This window comes from Suncus etruscus, chromosome 20 (assembly GCF_024139225.1).
Source record: "Suncus etruscus isolate mSunEtr1 chromosome 20, mSunEtr1.pri.cur, whole genome shotgun sequence".
In the NCBI taxonomy this organism is placed as follows: domain Eukaryota; kingdom Metazoa; phylum Chordata; class Mammalia; order Eulipotyphla; family Soricidae; genus Suncus; species Suncus etruscus.
The window spans coordinates 36,618,382-36,634,903 of record NC_064867.1 but is presented as its reverse complement, the minus strand read 5'-3'; the positions used below and the strand labels follow the sequence as shown (position 1 = coordinate 36,634,903).

The 16,522-nt window shown below is 43.9% G+C and overlaps 1 protein-coding gene across 1 annotated transcript in view; it reads left to right on the top strand.

Moving 5' to 3' along the window:
• The window catches only part of FANCD2 (FA complementation group D2), a 1,230,368-nt gene that overhangs the window by 207,245 nt on the left and 1,006,601 nt on the right, over nt 1–16,522 (top strand). The window contains exons 9-17 of the mRNA XM_049766247.1: nt 1,050–1,128; nt 3,689–3,813; nt 4,084–4,171; nt 6,274–6,378; nt 7,991–8,091; nt 8,985–9,093; nt 9,317–9,352; nt 12,710–12,853; nt 14,691–14,825. Of these exons, the coding sequence (XP_049622204.1) occupies nt 1,050–1,128; nt 3,689–3,813; nt 4,084–4,171; nt 6,274–6,378; nt 7,991–8,091; nt 8,985–9,093; nt 9,317–9,352; nt 12,710–12,853; nt 14,691–14,825 (922 nt within the window). The remainder of the gene's footprint in view (nt 1–1,049; nt 1,129–3,688; nt 3,814–4,083; nt 4,172–6,273; nt 6,379–7,990; nt 8,092–8,984; nt 9,094–9,316; nt 9,353–12,709; nt 12,854–14,690; nt 14,826–16,522) is intronic.

The window sequence follows — 16,522 nt, the reverse complement described above, 5'->3', positions numbered from 1 at the left end:
GGCGGAAAGTGGTACAGTTATTCATGAAACTATATTAGTGACATGGTGGCTAAAAAAAAATAGGGTCCTCCATAGATGCAGGATTAGGGGGATGGGAGAGAAACTGGGCACACTGATGGACAGAAGAAGACACTGGTATAGGGACTGGTGTTGGAATATTGTATATTTGAAAATCATCAATAGCTTTGTAAATCACAATGCCTCAGTTACATTGGACTACTCATTTTTGTTTTTGTTTTGTTTTATTTTGTTTTTTTTTTTTTTGGCCACACCCAGCGGTGCTCAGAGGTTACTCCTGGTCTCCACTCAGAAATGACCCCTGGCAGACTCGGGGTACTATATGGGATGCCGGGGATCCCCCGGTATGTCTCAGATCTGTCCTGGGCTGGCCGCATGCAAGGCAAACACCCTACCACTTGTGCTATGGCTCTGGCTCCTTATTCATTTTTGTAGTTTAATTACATTATTTATATTACTTTCTAGTATAGTGGATAACACACTTGTCTTGTACTCAGCCATCCTGGCTTTGATCTGAAGCACCATGTAAACTCCCCTGAGACCCCCCCAGGAGTGATCCTGAGCTCAGCCAGCAGTAAAGCCTGAGCCAAAAACAAAAAACAAACAAACAAACAAAGACCATATCTCTCTCTTTTTTTTTTTTTTTTTGGCTTTTGGGTCTCACCCGGCTGTGCTCAGAGGTTACTCCTGGCTCGATGCTCAGAAATTGCTCCTGGCAAGCACGGGGGACCATATGGGACACCGGGATTCGAACCGATGACCTTCTGCATGAAAGGCAAATACCTCCATGCTATTTCTCCGGCCCCGACCATATCTCTTTCTAAGCCCTCCTATTCACCACTAAGAGATTAGTATGTCATCTTCTCAATATGAACATAGCATAGGGTATTTGTGCTGCCTGCATGTAACATAGTTTGTAGTACCTAGTAATAAGCATTCTGGAAATGTGAATTGAGGGACAGAAGTGCTCAGTGCAGAGGAATGCTTGTGATGTGAGACAGAGGACTGAGATTCTTGTCCTCCTGTTTCAGCAACAGCAGTGATGGAATCAGCATGCCTCAACTCATCATCAGTCAGCTAAAATGGCTTGATCGAGTTGTGGATGGCAAGGTAGGTTTTGTTTTTTTTATATTTTTTTTACCCATTTATTTTCACTTCTGTTTGTTTTGGCTTTCTTGAGCAACACCCAGCAGTGTTAATTCCCATGCCTGCATTCAGGGGTCACTCCTGGTGGTGCTCGGGTGACCATATGGGATGCCGGTGCTCGAACCTGGGTCAGTGCATGCAAGACAAACGCCCTATCCACTGTGCTATTGGATAGCACAGGCCTTATTGGCTCTCTGCTGCCTGTCCCACTCTCCCATCTCCTTCCACTTTGATGACTTTATTTTGACGTCCTGTTTTCTTTTTATTTATTTATGTATGTAGTTTTGAGGTTTTTTTCTTTAGTTAAACACCATGGTTATAAGGTTGTTCATACTTTAGTTTTTTTCACAGATATTGAATTATTACCATACAGGGTATAACAGCCTTCACTAGTATGCATTTCCCACCACCAATGTCCAGTTTACCTTTCACCCTCCTTGATAACCTCTTCCTCCTACCCCTGCAATCCCCCACCTGCCTCTGGGGCAGCCATTTTTATATTCTCTCTCTCTCTCTCTCTCTCTCTCTCTCTCTCTCTCTCTCTCTCTCTCTCTCTCTCTCTCTCTTTTTTTGGTTTGATTTTTGGGCCATACCCATTGGTGCTCAGAGGTTACTCCTCGCTCTGTGCTCAGAAATAGCTCCTGGCAGGCTCGAGGGACCATATGGGAAGCTGGTAATTGAACCCAGGTCATCCCAGGTCAGCCATGTACAAAACAAACACCCTACCACTGTGCTATTGCTCTGGCCTCTATAACTATTTGTGACCAATATATGCTCCATTTTGAAAATAGGAGTTGGGGTCTGGGGCATGGGTCAAGGGCTGGCACACAAACTTTCCATGCTGGAGCTGTGGTTTATTTTCCTACATCACTGCCAGGTGTCACCCAGAAAGCAAACAAAAAAGCTGAAGTTACAGTATATTGGGTAAGGCATGTGGCTGACTTCGGTTTCATCTCTAGCACCCACTAGAGTCCCTCAAGTCTACCAGGAATGATCTCTGGTAAGGGATCTTACTAAGTCTAAGAAATAAACCCTGAGCACTGCTGCATGTGGCTTGCGATAACAATACTCAGGGGCCGGAGCAGTGGCGCAAGTGGTAAGGCATCTGCTTTGCCCGCGCTAGCCTAGGATGGACTGTGGTTCGATCCCCCAGCATCCCATATGGTCCCCCAATCCGAGAGTGATTTCTAAGCGTATAGCCAGGAGTAACCGCTGAGCATCACCCAGTGTGCCCCCTGCCCAAAAAAGATAACATTACTCAAATGCAAATAAAATAGGAATTGTCAGACGTATTCCTTCAAATTGAGATATTAAATGAAATAGAATATAGCATAGCCATCTCTTCCATAATTTAACACTCTTACTTTTTTTTTTCTCTTAAATTATTTCCTGGGTAAATTTAATATTTGAACTAAATTCAATGTGTAGCCATCATATCGTATAGAAGATAATCTCAGTTCAAGAGTAGGAAGCCTTGGAACTTGAGCAGATTGCTCACTTGTCTTGCATGCCGCTGACTTGCGTTTGGTTCCTGGTATTTTACATTGTCCCCTAGACCCACTAGGATTGATCCCTAGGTTTAGAATCAGGAACACCTTACACACAACACACAGATGGTCTTTACATCAGGGCACCATGCCCGTTTGGACAGCAGGTGGGTCTGGGCAGCTCTAACTGGTGCTTCTGAGCAACCATACCAGGCTTTGGGCTCTCAGTTTCAGGCTCTGCCCTCAGTGTAGGTACCTGGATGTTTGGAGCACTGTAGGGAGGCCTGAGGATTCCAGGGAGAACACAGGGTCTGGCCCACAGAAACTGTGAGCCTAGGCCGAAGAGATAGCATGGAGATAAGGCATTTGCCTTGCATGCAGAAGGATGGTGCTTCGAATCGCAGCATCCCAAATGGTCCCCCGAGCCTGCCAGGTTCGATTTCTGAGCGTAGAGCCAGGAGTAACCCCTGAGCGCTGCCCGGTGTGACCCAAAACTCCCCCCACCCAAAAAAAAAAAAAGAATCAGGAACACCTGAACATCATCAGGTGTGACCCCAAAGCAAATTTTTTTTTGTTTTTTGATTCACACCCGGCATCACTCAGGGGTTACTCCTGGCTCTGCTCAGAACTTGCTTCTGGAAGACTCGGGGTCCATATGGGATGCTGGGGATTGAACCCTGGTCCGACCCAGGTTGGCTGCATGCAAAGCAGATGCCCTACTGCTGTACTATTGCTCTGCCCCCCCCCCAACAAATTTACAAGAAAAAAAATAGGAAATCTTTTTTTTTGTTTGTTTGTTTTTTGTTTTTTTGTTTTTGTTTTTGTTTTTTGGGTCACACCTGGTGACGTTCAGGAGTTACTCAGAAATCGCTCCTGGCTTGGGAATCGTATGGGATGCTGGGGATTGAACCCAGGTCCGTCTTGGGTCAGCTGCGTGAAAGGCAAACGCCCTACCGCTGCGCCACTGCTCTGGCCCCAAAAAGTAGGAAATCTTTTCTAACCAACAGCTGCAGTTCTAATCCCATCTTTTGTGGTAGGATCTCACCACCAAGATCATGCAGTTGATCAACATTGCTCCAGAACACCTGCAGCATGACCTGATCACCAGCCTGCCCGAGATCCTCGGGGATTCCCAGCATGCGGATGTTGGGAAGGAACTGAGGTGAGTTCTGACTGGGCTTGGTGCTGTCCTAGCACGGCTCCACCTCGGGAGCTGTGTTTTTCAGCGGGAAATGAGGTGTGTTTCTGTGTTCCTCTCCACAGAAGAACATCTGCCTTTCCATGAATTGGGGTTCCACATATTTGCTTTCTTTTAGATCACGATTTCCCAGGGGGTGCTAGAAGGAAAACTGTAGTTATTCTTATCCTTAGCCTCCTTTTTTCTGAAGTCTTGATCTGCCTCATGTTTGCTCTATAATATACTTTCTCACAGTGACCTTCTGTCAGAAAATACTCTGCTCACTCTTCCAATCCTGGATGTTCTCTCCAGCCTCCAACTGGACCCAGTGCTCCTGACTAAGGTAAGAAGGACACTGCTCTCCTAACACAGAGCATTTTCACCAGTGAGTACCTTCCCGTGTGTGTAATGAACACGTCATTTTGAAAGCATGTTGAATGGCAGTTGATATTTTTGATCATTTCAGTTGTCACACTGTAATTGATTTTTTTTTGGTTTTTGGGTCACACCCAGCAGCGCTCAGGGGTTACTCCTGGCCCTATGCTCAGAAATAGCTCCTGGCAGGCTCAGGGGACCATATGGGACGCCTGGATTTGAACCACCGACCTTCTGCCTGTGAGGCAAACGCCTTACCTCCATGCTATCTCTCCGGCCTCTTGTTTTTGTTTTTATTGCTTTCTCATTGGTCACAGTACTCTAGGATCACAAAACTATGACTTAATACTGTTTTTTTTTTTTTTTTTAGTTTTTGGGCCACACCCGGCAGTGCTCAGGGGTTACTCCTGGCTGTCTGCTCAGAAATAGCTCCTGGCAGGCACGGGGGATCATATGGGACACCGGGACTCGAAGCAACCACTTTTGGTCCTGGATCGGCTGCTTGCAAGGCAAACACTGCTGTGCTATCTCTCCGGGCCCGACTTAATACTGTTCTATGCATAGAGGACTTATCGTACCCACCAAAGTTCAGTGTCATTGCACCACCAGAAACCCTCCTCCCCATTGTTCCCACACCCCTTATTTTCCTCTGATGACCACTAGAGTTTTCACCATTGTGAAAAAGTTATTGTTACTTTTTTTTTATCTTTCTGTATTGAGTTCATGAATTATTCTTTTTTTTTTCAATATTTATCTTTTTGGTTTTGGGGCCCCACCCAGCAATGCTCAAGGGTTATTTCTAGCTCTACCTTAAGAAATTACTCCCAGCATGCTTAGGGGACTGTATTTGATGCTGTGAATCAAATCCAGGCTAGCTGTCTGCAAGGCAAGTGCTCTACCCACTGTACTGTTTCTCCAGTCTTGCACAGTAATATATTTTGGATCTCCCAACTAGTTCTTGATGCTGAGGTGTGGGACCACTCCTGGCGATACTTGGCTAGCCACTTAAGACCATTTCAGACACTTGGCCAGAAGTTTAATGCTATGGCTGAATGCAGTGTAATTCCCAGATCCATTGGAATTGGGAGCAGGCAGCAAGACTACCAGGTGATATTTGGAATAAGCAGTGTTTTTTTAGTGGAATTGCATATTAGAGATTGCTCCCCATAAGAATGACAATTTTTTATGCTTTATGTTGTGGAAAAATTACATTTCTAAGTATAAGTCAGTAACACATTTATCAGCTGTTATGCATTTTTTGTTTGTTTGTTTGTTTTTTTGGTCACACCTGCTCTCAGGGGTTACTCCTGGCCCTGTTCTCAGAAATTGATCCTGGCAGTCATGGGGGACCATATGGAATGCCGCGATTCGAACCACTGTTCATCCTGGATTGGCTGCGTGCAAGGCAAATTACCTACCGCTATGCTATCTTTCCAGCCCCATTTATCAGCTGTATTTTTGAGGGAGCTGTGATGTTACTGATTGAAAGTTTATGACATTGAGGAAAAACATGAAAGTTTTCTTTTTCAAATTTCAAATAAATCAATGAGAGAAGGGCTGGAGCAATGGGGCAAGTGGTAGGGCACTTGCCTTGCACGCGCTAACCTAGGACAGACTACAGTTCGATCCCCTGATGTCCCATATGGTCTCCAAGCCAGGAGCGTCACCAGGTGTGGCCCAAAAACAAACAATGAGAGAATTATTTTTTTTTTCTTTTGTTGTTGTTTGTGTGTGTGTGTGTGTGTGTGTGTGTGTGTGTGTGTGTTTGGATCACACCCGGCAGCGCTCAGGGGATACTCCTGGATCCATGCTCAGAAATTGCTCCTGGCAGGCACAGGGGACCATATGGGACACCGGGATTCGAACCGATGACCTTCTGCATGAAAGGCAAACACTTTACCTCCATGCTATCTCTCCGGCCCCGAGAGAATTATTTTTAATTAAATTTTAAAAACCGAGGGGGGCATACTTAGTGTCCGCTCCCAACCTAGTTGTTTTTGGTTTTATGTCGCTTTAGAATGCATCCATAATATAATGATTTTTAAGGCTTTTGTGTTATTTTTTCTTAAGGTTCGCAAATTGGTTATGAGTAAGCTGTCGTGTATAAAACTGGAAGATTTACCTGTGATAATCAAGTTTATTCTTCAGTCTGTAACACCCACAGATGCCCTTGAGGTACGTATTATTTCAAACGGAAACTGATCCCACTCAAGAATAAATAGGGGGGCCCGGAGAGATAGCACAGTGGTGCTTGTCTTGCAAGCAGCCGATCCAGGACCAAAGGTGGTTGGTTTGAATCCCTGTGTCCCATATGGTCCCCTGTGCCTGCCAGGAGCTATTTCTGAGCAGACAGCCAGGAGTAACCCCTGAGCACCACCAGGTGTGGCCCAAAAACCAAAAAAAAAAAAAAAAAAAGAATAAATAGGGAATGGCATTGGTGCTTTGGGAGATTTTAGCAATTGTTCTAGTTACTTTTCCCCTTCCTTGGAGTAGGACATCAAATTCAGGCAAATGCCTTCCCACTAAGCCACATCACTGGCTCCAAATCAGCAGTGAATAAAAGAACAAACATAGATGAGCTAGAGTCAAGGTACATTATTAGTAAATGGATTCATGTTGCTATTTGTTTCCATGTTGGGCCTTTTTTGGGGTGGGGTTTGGGGGTCAATGCTCAGGGATCACTCCTGATCACTCCTGGTGATGTTTAGGGAACCATTAATGATGTTGGGGATCAAACCAGGTTAGCTGTGTACTATTGCTCAAGAACCATCCAAATTAAGGGTTTTTTTTTGTTTGTTTGTTTGTTTGTTTTTGGGCCACATCAGCGGTGCCTAGCAGTTACTGCTGAATCTGCACTGGCAGGCTCAGGAGACCTGGGTCCATCCAGGGTCAACAGCGTGCAAGGCAAACGTCCAACCGCTATGCTATCACTCTGGCCACCTAATTAGTTGTGGGTTTATTTTTTTGTTTGTCTGTTTGTTTTTGTTTTTGGGTCATACCCAGTGGCGCTCAGGGGTTACTCCTGGCTGCGCACTCAGAAATCGCTCCTGGCAGGCTCAGGAGACCATCTGGGATGCCGAGGATCAAACCTGAGTCTGCGCTGGGTCAGCAGCTACAAGGCAAATGTCCTACTGCTGTGCTGTCACTCCGAACCCCAAATTAGTTTCTAATACTTATTAATTGCACTGATCAACTGCTACCCGGAGCATGAAAAATCTTCTAGTAAGACTTAACATTCTAAATAAACTAGAGGTTAAATTTGTTGTTTTAATGAAATATTGCAAAAAAAAAAAAATGGGGAGGTGGGGGGGTTTGGGCCAAACCTGGCGGCACTCGGGTTCTCCTGACAGACTCAGGGAACCATACGGGATGCTGAAAATCGAACCAAGGTCAGGCACATGCAAGGCAAATGTGCCATTGCTCCAGCCCAAAGTATTTGGGATTTAAGTTTTAAAAGGAATGACCAACTGGACTTGCATTACTTTTCATTTTGTTTCATTTTGGGCCATTTCCCACTGTGCTTGGGAGTCACTTCTGGCAATGCTGGGAGACCACTTGGTGATTGAGATCAAAGCAGTGTGCCAGTTAAAAGGCAAGCACCTTGACCCCTGCACTCTCTCTTTTGTCAAAAGTACCTATTTTTATTAGTTCTTATAGCAACATCTTATCTTCATTTAATCCTAACGTGAGTTTCAGGAGCTTGCTATGGTTCTTGGATTGAAAAATTGAACTGTCTCTATCCACTGAGAATGAGCAGAACACAGGTGAATGTCTCTTTTTCCCCTAGGTCATTTCTGAGCTTCGGGATAAGTTGGATTTGGGGCATTTTATTTTGCCAACTCAACTGCTGACTTCCCAATTCAAATCGAAGTCTAGAGGACTCGCAGGGTATGTTCTCAGCAGTTACCACCTTTTTTTCTCAAACATTCATCCTAAGGACAATATCCCTCAATATAGCATCACTACAAACAATGCTAGTACATTAATGTAACATCCTATATATATATATATATATATTTTTTTTGGGGCGGGACACTAAACCTCTGTGCTTGCTTACTCTTGGCTCTGTGCTCAGGAATCACTTTTTTTTAAATTATTATTTTATTATTATTATTTTTTGTTTTTTGGGTCACACTCGGCAGTACTCAGGGATTACTCCTGGCTCTTCACTCAGAAATCGCCCCTGGCAGGCATGGGGGACCATATGGGATGCTGGGATTCGAACCACGGTCCTTCTGCATGAAAGGCACATGCCTTACCTCCATGCTATCTCTCTGGTCCCTAATTTTATTATTATTAATTATTATTATTATTTTGGTTTTTGGGTCACACTCAGCAGTGCTCAGGAGTTATTCCTGGCTCTATGTTGAGAAATTGCCCCTGGCAGACTCAGGGGACCATATGGGATGCTGGGATTCAAACCACTGTCCTTCTTCATGCAAGGCAAACGTCCTGTCTCTATGCTATCTCTCTGGCCCCAGGAATCACTTTTGTTAGTGTCTTGGAGAGTATGCATTATAGAAGGACCATCATGGGATCAGCCCTATGCAAAAAAGCACCTTACCCAATTTATTATTTCTCTGGTTCCTACTCTACAGCTTTTGAAAATTTGTGTGTTGTATATATTCTGTAAGGTGTTTAGATAAATAGACGCAAGTTTTCAACCATTTACACAAAATTGTCCCTAGTTTCAAGGCACATGGTTGCTGTAGAAACCTACACTTCCCAAGTTCTTCTGACAAGAGGAAAGAATAAAAATTTCCCCTTTCTGCTCCTTGTAGTTCTTTGGGATTTCCAGAGGACAACTCTCGGGACTGTGTGACACTCTTCTTTGATGTGATTAAGTCGGCTGTTAGATATGAGAAATTTATTTCAGAAGCCTGGCTAAAGGTGAGTGAAAACTTTGCAACCTTGATATTCAGGAGTCAGGTGGCAATGATCAGAGTGGGAGTAAAGATAGGTTAAAATAAATGTCTTTAGAAAAGAAACAATAGGTGCTGGTTGCCAGATATGCAACTTGGTTTTTAAGGAAAAAGAGAGCAAGGCATGCTGAATATAGCTAAAAGTGTTCTGCCTCTGTGTTCAAATGTTTTTGTGGTCTTTGTTTTTACAGGCAATTGAAAATACTTCCTCTGAGTCTGATCCCAAGGTAATGATATGTACTATGAATTTTTGGATACATAGTCTTTAAGTTATATTCCTTAATTTTTTTTTTGTCTTTTTCTCCCTCTCCCTCCCCATCTCTGTTTCTCTGTCTCTGTCACTCTCTCTTTCCCTTCCCTCCCTCTATCTTTTTGGTTTTTGGGTCACGTCCCACATGGGATGCCAGGAATCAAACCCGGGTTTGTTCTGTGTCAGCTGCGTGCAAGGCAAACACCCTATCGCTGTGCTATCTGTCCAGCCCCCAGGATGGCTATTTTAAAAAATTTTGATGCCTTGGGCTGTACAGCTCAGCAGTGGATCACTTTCCTAACATAGATGAGGCCTTGAATTTGATCTTTAACATGACAACATAAGCATTTGGCTAAAACCTTTAATTTTATATTTGATGGTGACAATTTTTGAAAATCACAGTTGAATTATCTGGTTACTTACAGTCATTCTTATGTCCAGTGAAATGTGGAGATTGGTATGGTGGGTGAGGTAATAACTTTCCTTGTGTGGTTCCTCTTCAGCTCACCTTGGTTCCATTTCTGGCATGGCATATGTTCCCTTGAGCTCTTCCATGTGCTGAGTGCCACTGGCTAGAGTAAAGAATAATGCTTGTGATGTACAAGATTAATATCCCTGAAATAGCAGAGTTCTTAAAGCCTCCTACCTACCACTCTCCTGATTTCACTTCTATTATGCCTCTTCTATTTCTCCCTCATTTCCCTCTTAGACAGTTTTCTGACGTTGAGTACAGTAAGGGGGAAAATTAGTAATTATCTCACGTTTAGAGAAAGTGGGAACCAAAACGTATTAACTCAACTTTATTTTTATATGTTATTTTCTTGTACGTGTTTCTCAGTTTTCTTTGGGGGCCACTAACGAAGTACTAGGACACTTAGGCACCTCTTCTATCTCTTCTTGTCAACTAGGCCAGGTGGTTTAGTGGTCAGGCCCGAGTATGTGGAACCACTTTGGTTTCAAGAACTCCTAGAGCTACCTCACAGTACCCTGGTTTTCAGTACTACTCACAGCAGTACTTGAGTCAGGGTGGGCATGTGATTCTAGGCGTCAAACCACCACTGAGCCGTCTCTCTGGCCCCTGTAAGTATATTTTTATAGGTATGTGATTCAAGATGTAGATATTACTTTATACTAATATTTTTTGAGAGGGGAGTTCATGACAACCATTGATGCTCAGGCTTCCTTCTGGCTCTCTACTCGGGTCACTCCTGGTGGTGCTTGGGTGTAAGACATATATAGAGTGTATACATATACATATATGTGTATATATGCATTTACATACATACACACATATAGGGTGTAAGACAGCCAGGAGTAATTCCTGAGTTCAGAGATAAGAGTAACTCCTGCACATTGCTGGATGTGGGCCACCCCCAAAAGAGAAATACGAAAGAACATCCTTCCACATGTGAACCAGAGCCTGTTAGAAGGGAATATTAGAATGTAAGTTTAGAATTAACTGCGGTTTTGTTTCTGTAACCTTACTTTGCTTTAGACGTGGGGCATAAAGGGTACATTCTAGAAATACCGCAATGGCCATAAACTAAGGACTGCAGACTAAAAGGGTGCGTTCTGAGAAAGACGGGATGGTCAGAGAGTTGAAGTAAACCGGCTGGAAAGTAAAATTATATCTGGGACCTGCGGGCACCCAAATAGAGTGTGCGGGCCAGTGTGTGCTAGGCAAGCTCCCCACTTCTGCTGTACTTGTATTTGTTCAGCCCATATATTTTTCTTTATGATGTGTCATAAACATTTGTCTGTTTTTCTTTTGGTTTTTGGGTCACACCCGGCGGTGCTCAGGGGTTACTCCTGGCTGTCTGCTCAGAAATAGTTCCTGGCAGGCACGGGGGACCATATGGGACACCGGGATTCGAACCAACCACCTTTGGTCCTGGATCGGCTGCTTGCAAGGCAAACGCCGCTGTGCTATCTCTCCGGGCCCTGTCTGTTTTTCTATTGCTCTTTAGTGCCTTTCTTTTTTCTTTCTTTCTTGGTAGTGTCTGTTTTGGGGGGCCACAACTGATACTGTTTGAGGCTATGCCTGGCTTGGTACTGGGTGTGTGTGGAATTACTTACATTATTCCCAGCAGAATGTTGAGGGCTCAACATCCTTACCCAGGACAGACCCGGGTTTGATCCCCAGCGTCCTCTATGGTCTCCAAGCCTGACAGGAGCGATTTCTGAGCTCAGAGGCAAATAGTAACCCCTGAGCACCGCTGGGTGTGGCCAAAAAACAAAATAAAACAAAAAAGTGAATGTCATAGTTTAGCCTTTCTCAAGATTTCATGTATTTATTGTTTCTACTTTCCACAAAATGATTTTCCTGATAAATATATACTGAATTTGGTAAATAATTTAAGTTTTTTCTTTAGTCAATGTGCTACTCAGATTTTCTCTACAATATCACTTTCCTTTAAAGATCACAGTTTCTGAATTTTATAAAAATGCAGATACTCAGGGACCGGAGTGGTGGCGCAAACTGTTAAGTGTCTGGGTGCCTTGCCCCCGCGAGTCGCAAGTTCAATTCCCCCCAGTGTCCCATATGGTCTCTCCAAGCCAGGAGCGGTTTCTGAGCTCAGAGCTCGGGAGTAAACCCTTGAGCGTCACTGGGTGTGGCTCAAAATAAAAATTAATAATAAATAATAATATAACAAACAAATCATATTTTAAAAAAGGGCCCGGAGAGATAGCACAGTGGTGTTTGCCTTGCAAGCAGCTGATCCAGGACTTAAGGTGATTGGTTCGATTCCCGGCATCCCATATGGTCCCCCCATGCCTGCCAGGAGCTATTTCTGAGCAGACAGCCAGGAGTAACCCCTGAGCAATGCAAAAAAAAAAAAAAAAGCAGATACTCTATTTAAACCTTATTTATTCATTTTTGGTTTTTGGGCCACACCCGGTGACTCGGGTTACTCCTGGCTATGTGCTCAGAAATTGCCCCTGGCTTGGCGGACCATTTGGACGCCAAGGATTGAACCAAGGTCTGTCCTGGATCAGCTGTGTGCAAGTCAAATGCTGTACTGCTGCGCTGTCTGACCCCTAAGCTTTATTTTATTGATTGATTAATTTTTGGCCACACCCAGCAATGCTCTGGGATGGGTCCTGGCTCTGCATTCAGAAATCACCCCTGGCAGACTGAGAGACCATGTGGGATGCCGGAATCCAACTGGGTCACCCCCCAGTCAGCCGCATGCAAGGCAAATGCCTTACTACTGTGGTAAATCTCTGGTCCCCCATTTTCTTTTAAATGGAAAAAAGTTGAAAACGACTCTTGTTGTAAGGAATTTACTCACCTATTTAATTTTTTCTCTCGTTGCATATTTCTTGACAATAGACTTTTGACCTGGTAGTGCTGCTCATCATATACAGCACCAACACGCAGTCCAAGAAGGCCCTTGAGAGGGTGCTGAAAAATAAGATTCAGACAGGCTGTTTTGAGGAAAAGCTGCTGGATGGCACCTTCATCATCCACCACTTGGTAAGTGTTAGATATTCCTCCCCTAGCTCCAGAGAAGGCATTTTAGCTTCCCGCCTCCAGTGAGACTTTGAGCACTGCTGGGTGCTGCTCTTTACTAGGCCTTTCAGTATACTTCATAGCTGTGAAAGATTTGCTCATTAATCCTCATTGAGACATAATCAAACCAACTTTTGTTTTCATTTCTTTAGGGAAGGATCCACACGATTAATGTTTTTCTGTGTTTGCCTTCTATTTTTATTTTAGTCCGAAATTGTGCAGATTAAAGTGCTTTTTATTATTTTTAATTTTAAGAAATTGAGGGAAATGTTACTATAACTGCCCTCTAGCAAGTTTGTATTAACTTATACTACTTACTAAATGGAGAACCTAACTAAATACATCTCCTTGTATTTCTTCTATGATCTTTTTGGGTCATTGAGCACCTCTTTTGTGAACTTTTTACAGGAGAGAGCTTTTTGTTTTCAATAAAAAGAATGTATGTTTCGCAATAGAGGACTTGTGTTAAAAAATAAAAAAGAGGGCCCGGAGAGATATCACAGCAGCGTTTGCGTTGCAAGCAGCTGATCCAGGACCAAAGGTAGTTGGTTCGAATCCCGGTGTCCCATATGGTCCCCCGTGCCTGCCAGGAGCTATTTCTGAGCAGTCAGCCAGGAGTAACCTGAGCACAGCTGGGTGTGGCCCAAAAACCAAAAAAAATAAAAAAATAAAAAAGAAATTGAGGGAAGTTGGTTTGGGGCCACACCTGATGGTTTTTACAGTTTTTCCCTGGTGATTCTTGAAGACCCATGTAGGTCACCAGGTGGCCTGCAAAAAGAGTCCTCCACTACTTGAACTCTTTCTCCAGTTTTAGAATAGTGCTTTTGGGGCCGGAGAGATAGTATGGAGGTAAGGCATTTGCCTTTCATGCAGGAGGTCATTGGTTCGAATCCCGGCGCCCCATATGGTCCCCTGTGCCTGCCAGGAGCAATTTCTGAGCCTGGAGCCAGAAATAACCCCTGAGCACTGCCGGGTATGACCCAAAAACCACAAAAAAAAAAAAAAAAGAATAGTGCTTTTACGGGTCAGAGCGGTGGCGCTAGTGGTAGGGCATCTGTGTTGCATGCGACTGACCTAGGACTGACCACGGTTCTATCCCCCAGTGTTCCATATGGTCCCCCAAACCAGGAGCTATTTCTTACCCCAGAGCCAGGAATAATCCCTGAGCATCACCAGGTGTGGCCCCCATCGTCCCCCCCCCCCAAAAAAAAAGGAAAGGGAAAAAAAAAAGAACAGTGCTTTTAGCTTATTAATTAACTTGATTGTTTCTTGTTTTAGTGCCACACCCAATGATGCTCAAGGATCACTCTTAGCTGGTTTGGGCGGACCATTTGGGGAATTGAACCTGGGTTAACCACACACAAGACAAATGTCTTATCCTTTGTACTACTCTCTCTCTATGTAATCTCCATGCCTCCTCCTAGGTCCATTTAATTCGCTTGTTGAGTTCTCACAAAAATTTGTTTCTTTCATTAAAATGAGAGCTGGATGGGGCCGGAGTGATAGCATGGAGATAAGGCATTTGCCTTGCATGCAGAAGGTCGGTGGTTCGAATCCAGGCATCCCATATGGTCCCCCATGCCTGCCAGGGGCGATTTCTGAGCATAGAGCCAGGAGTAACTCCTGAGCGCTGCTGGGTGTGACCCAGAAACCAAAAAACAAAAACAACAACAACAACAACAACAACAACAAAAACCCGAGAGCTGGAGAGCTCTTCACATCACAAAAGGATGAATGACTCAGACACTGTCGTCATTGCTTTTCTTCTATGATGTCTGTTCTCTTTCTCTTCCCCTTTCAGGTCCTGAGGGATATTTTTCCATCCATTCTGACACTGGCTCAGACTTTGTTGCACTCCCCAGAGCAGAGTATAACTTTGTTTGGCAGTCTTCTGTACAAATATGCATTCAAGTTTTTTGATAGTTACTGCCAGCAGGTATGTTAAATATTTATTTTCAAAAGGAAAGAACAAGGAAGTGAAAGTAAACGCAATTCTAAGCCATTGGCATGTGTTTGGTGTCTCTTGTTTGGTTGGAAGGCATAGTAGGACAAGTGACTCTAAATTAGGAGTTGGGAAAGTTTCATTCTAGATAAGAAATTTCAAAACACAGGATCCAGAGAGAGAAAACTCTAAAGTGTTGAGCACATGCTCTCTCTGCATGTAGGAAGCCCTGGTGTTTTATGATCTCCTGAGCAAAGTCTTTAATGATCCCCGAGCACAGAGCCAGGAGGAGTGACTCTGAAACAAAACAAAAAATTAGAGCACGGTAATAGATCCAGCTGTCTGAGATAGCTTTTGCAATTGAGAAAATACTGACTGGAATCAGCATGCAATGGTACTATAATGAAAAAGACAGATGACATCTAGTGGATTCTTTTGGAACCATCTCTATGTTTTACAGAATCTGGGATTGAAACATTAGCACAGAAAATAGGGCCTTTCTCTGGCTCATAGCCAACCTGGATTCAATCTCCAGTATCCCATATGGTCCCAAAGCCTGCCAGAAGTAACTTCTGAGTGCAGAGTCAGGAGTAACCCCTGAGCGCCGCCAGGTGTAGACTTCCCCTCACTCCTCCCCCCAAAAACAACATACAAATCTGGAAGAATGTTTAAAACCATAAGCTCCTGCTGCCAGAGAGATAGCACAGTGGTGTTTGCCTTGCAAGCAGCCGATCTAGGACCTAAGGTGGTTGGTTGGAATCCCGGCGTCCCATACGGTCCCCTTTGCCTGCCAGGAGCTATTTTTGAGCAGATAGCCAGGAGTGACCCCTGAGCACTGCCGGGTGTGGCTCAAAAACCAAAAAAAAAAAAAAAAAAACCAAAAACCAAAAAACACCTTAAGTGCAGCTTTCAACAGAGAAAAATAAATCTGTAGCCGATGAAGTCTAACCACAATTCAGAGAGAAATATTTAGCTCATATGGTAAAGGGGCTGGCCAGCAAGATAGTACAGAGGATAGCTTACTTAAGTTCTCAGTATCCCTTTATTATATTGACGCATTGCCGGAATGACCCCTGAGCACTGCCTGGTGTGGCCTTAAATCAGTAGACTATAGAGAGAAAGGGACCATGACCAAGACATAAAAATGTTAACTCAAAAAGACATGTGGACTTAGTACAGTTACCTAGGATATGGGAACACCCAAGTGTCCAATGACAGCTGAAGGTACATTTTATACACATACACACATATATGCATATATACATATATACAAACACACAAGAAATACTGTGCAGCTTTAGAAAATGATGATATGTAATTGGCCACAAGCTGAATGGAACCCGGAGGATTACGTGTAAGTTAGAAGGACACATACCAGATGTGGTATATAGGAAAACAGGACAAGGGAGTGCAGGATCAAAGGGGAGATATCTGGATTACCCTTGGAGAGGAAATTAATGAAAAGGACAGGAAAGGAAAGAAATCTAGGAACAATGGGGCCGGAGAGATAGCATGGAGGTAGGCCGTTTGCCTTGCATGCCGAAGGACAGTGGTTCAAATCCTGGCATCCCATATGGTCCCCTGAGCCTGCCAGGAGTGATTTCTCAGCATAGAGCCAGGAATAACCCCTGAGCGTCACCGGGTGTGACCCAAAAACAAAAACAAACAAACAAAAACAAAAAAAGAAATTT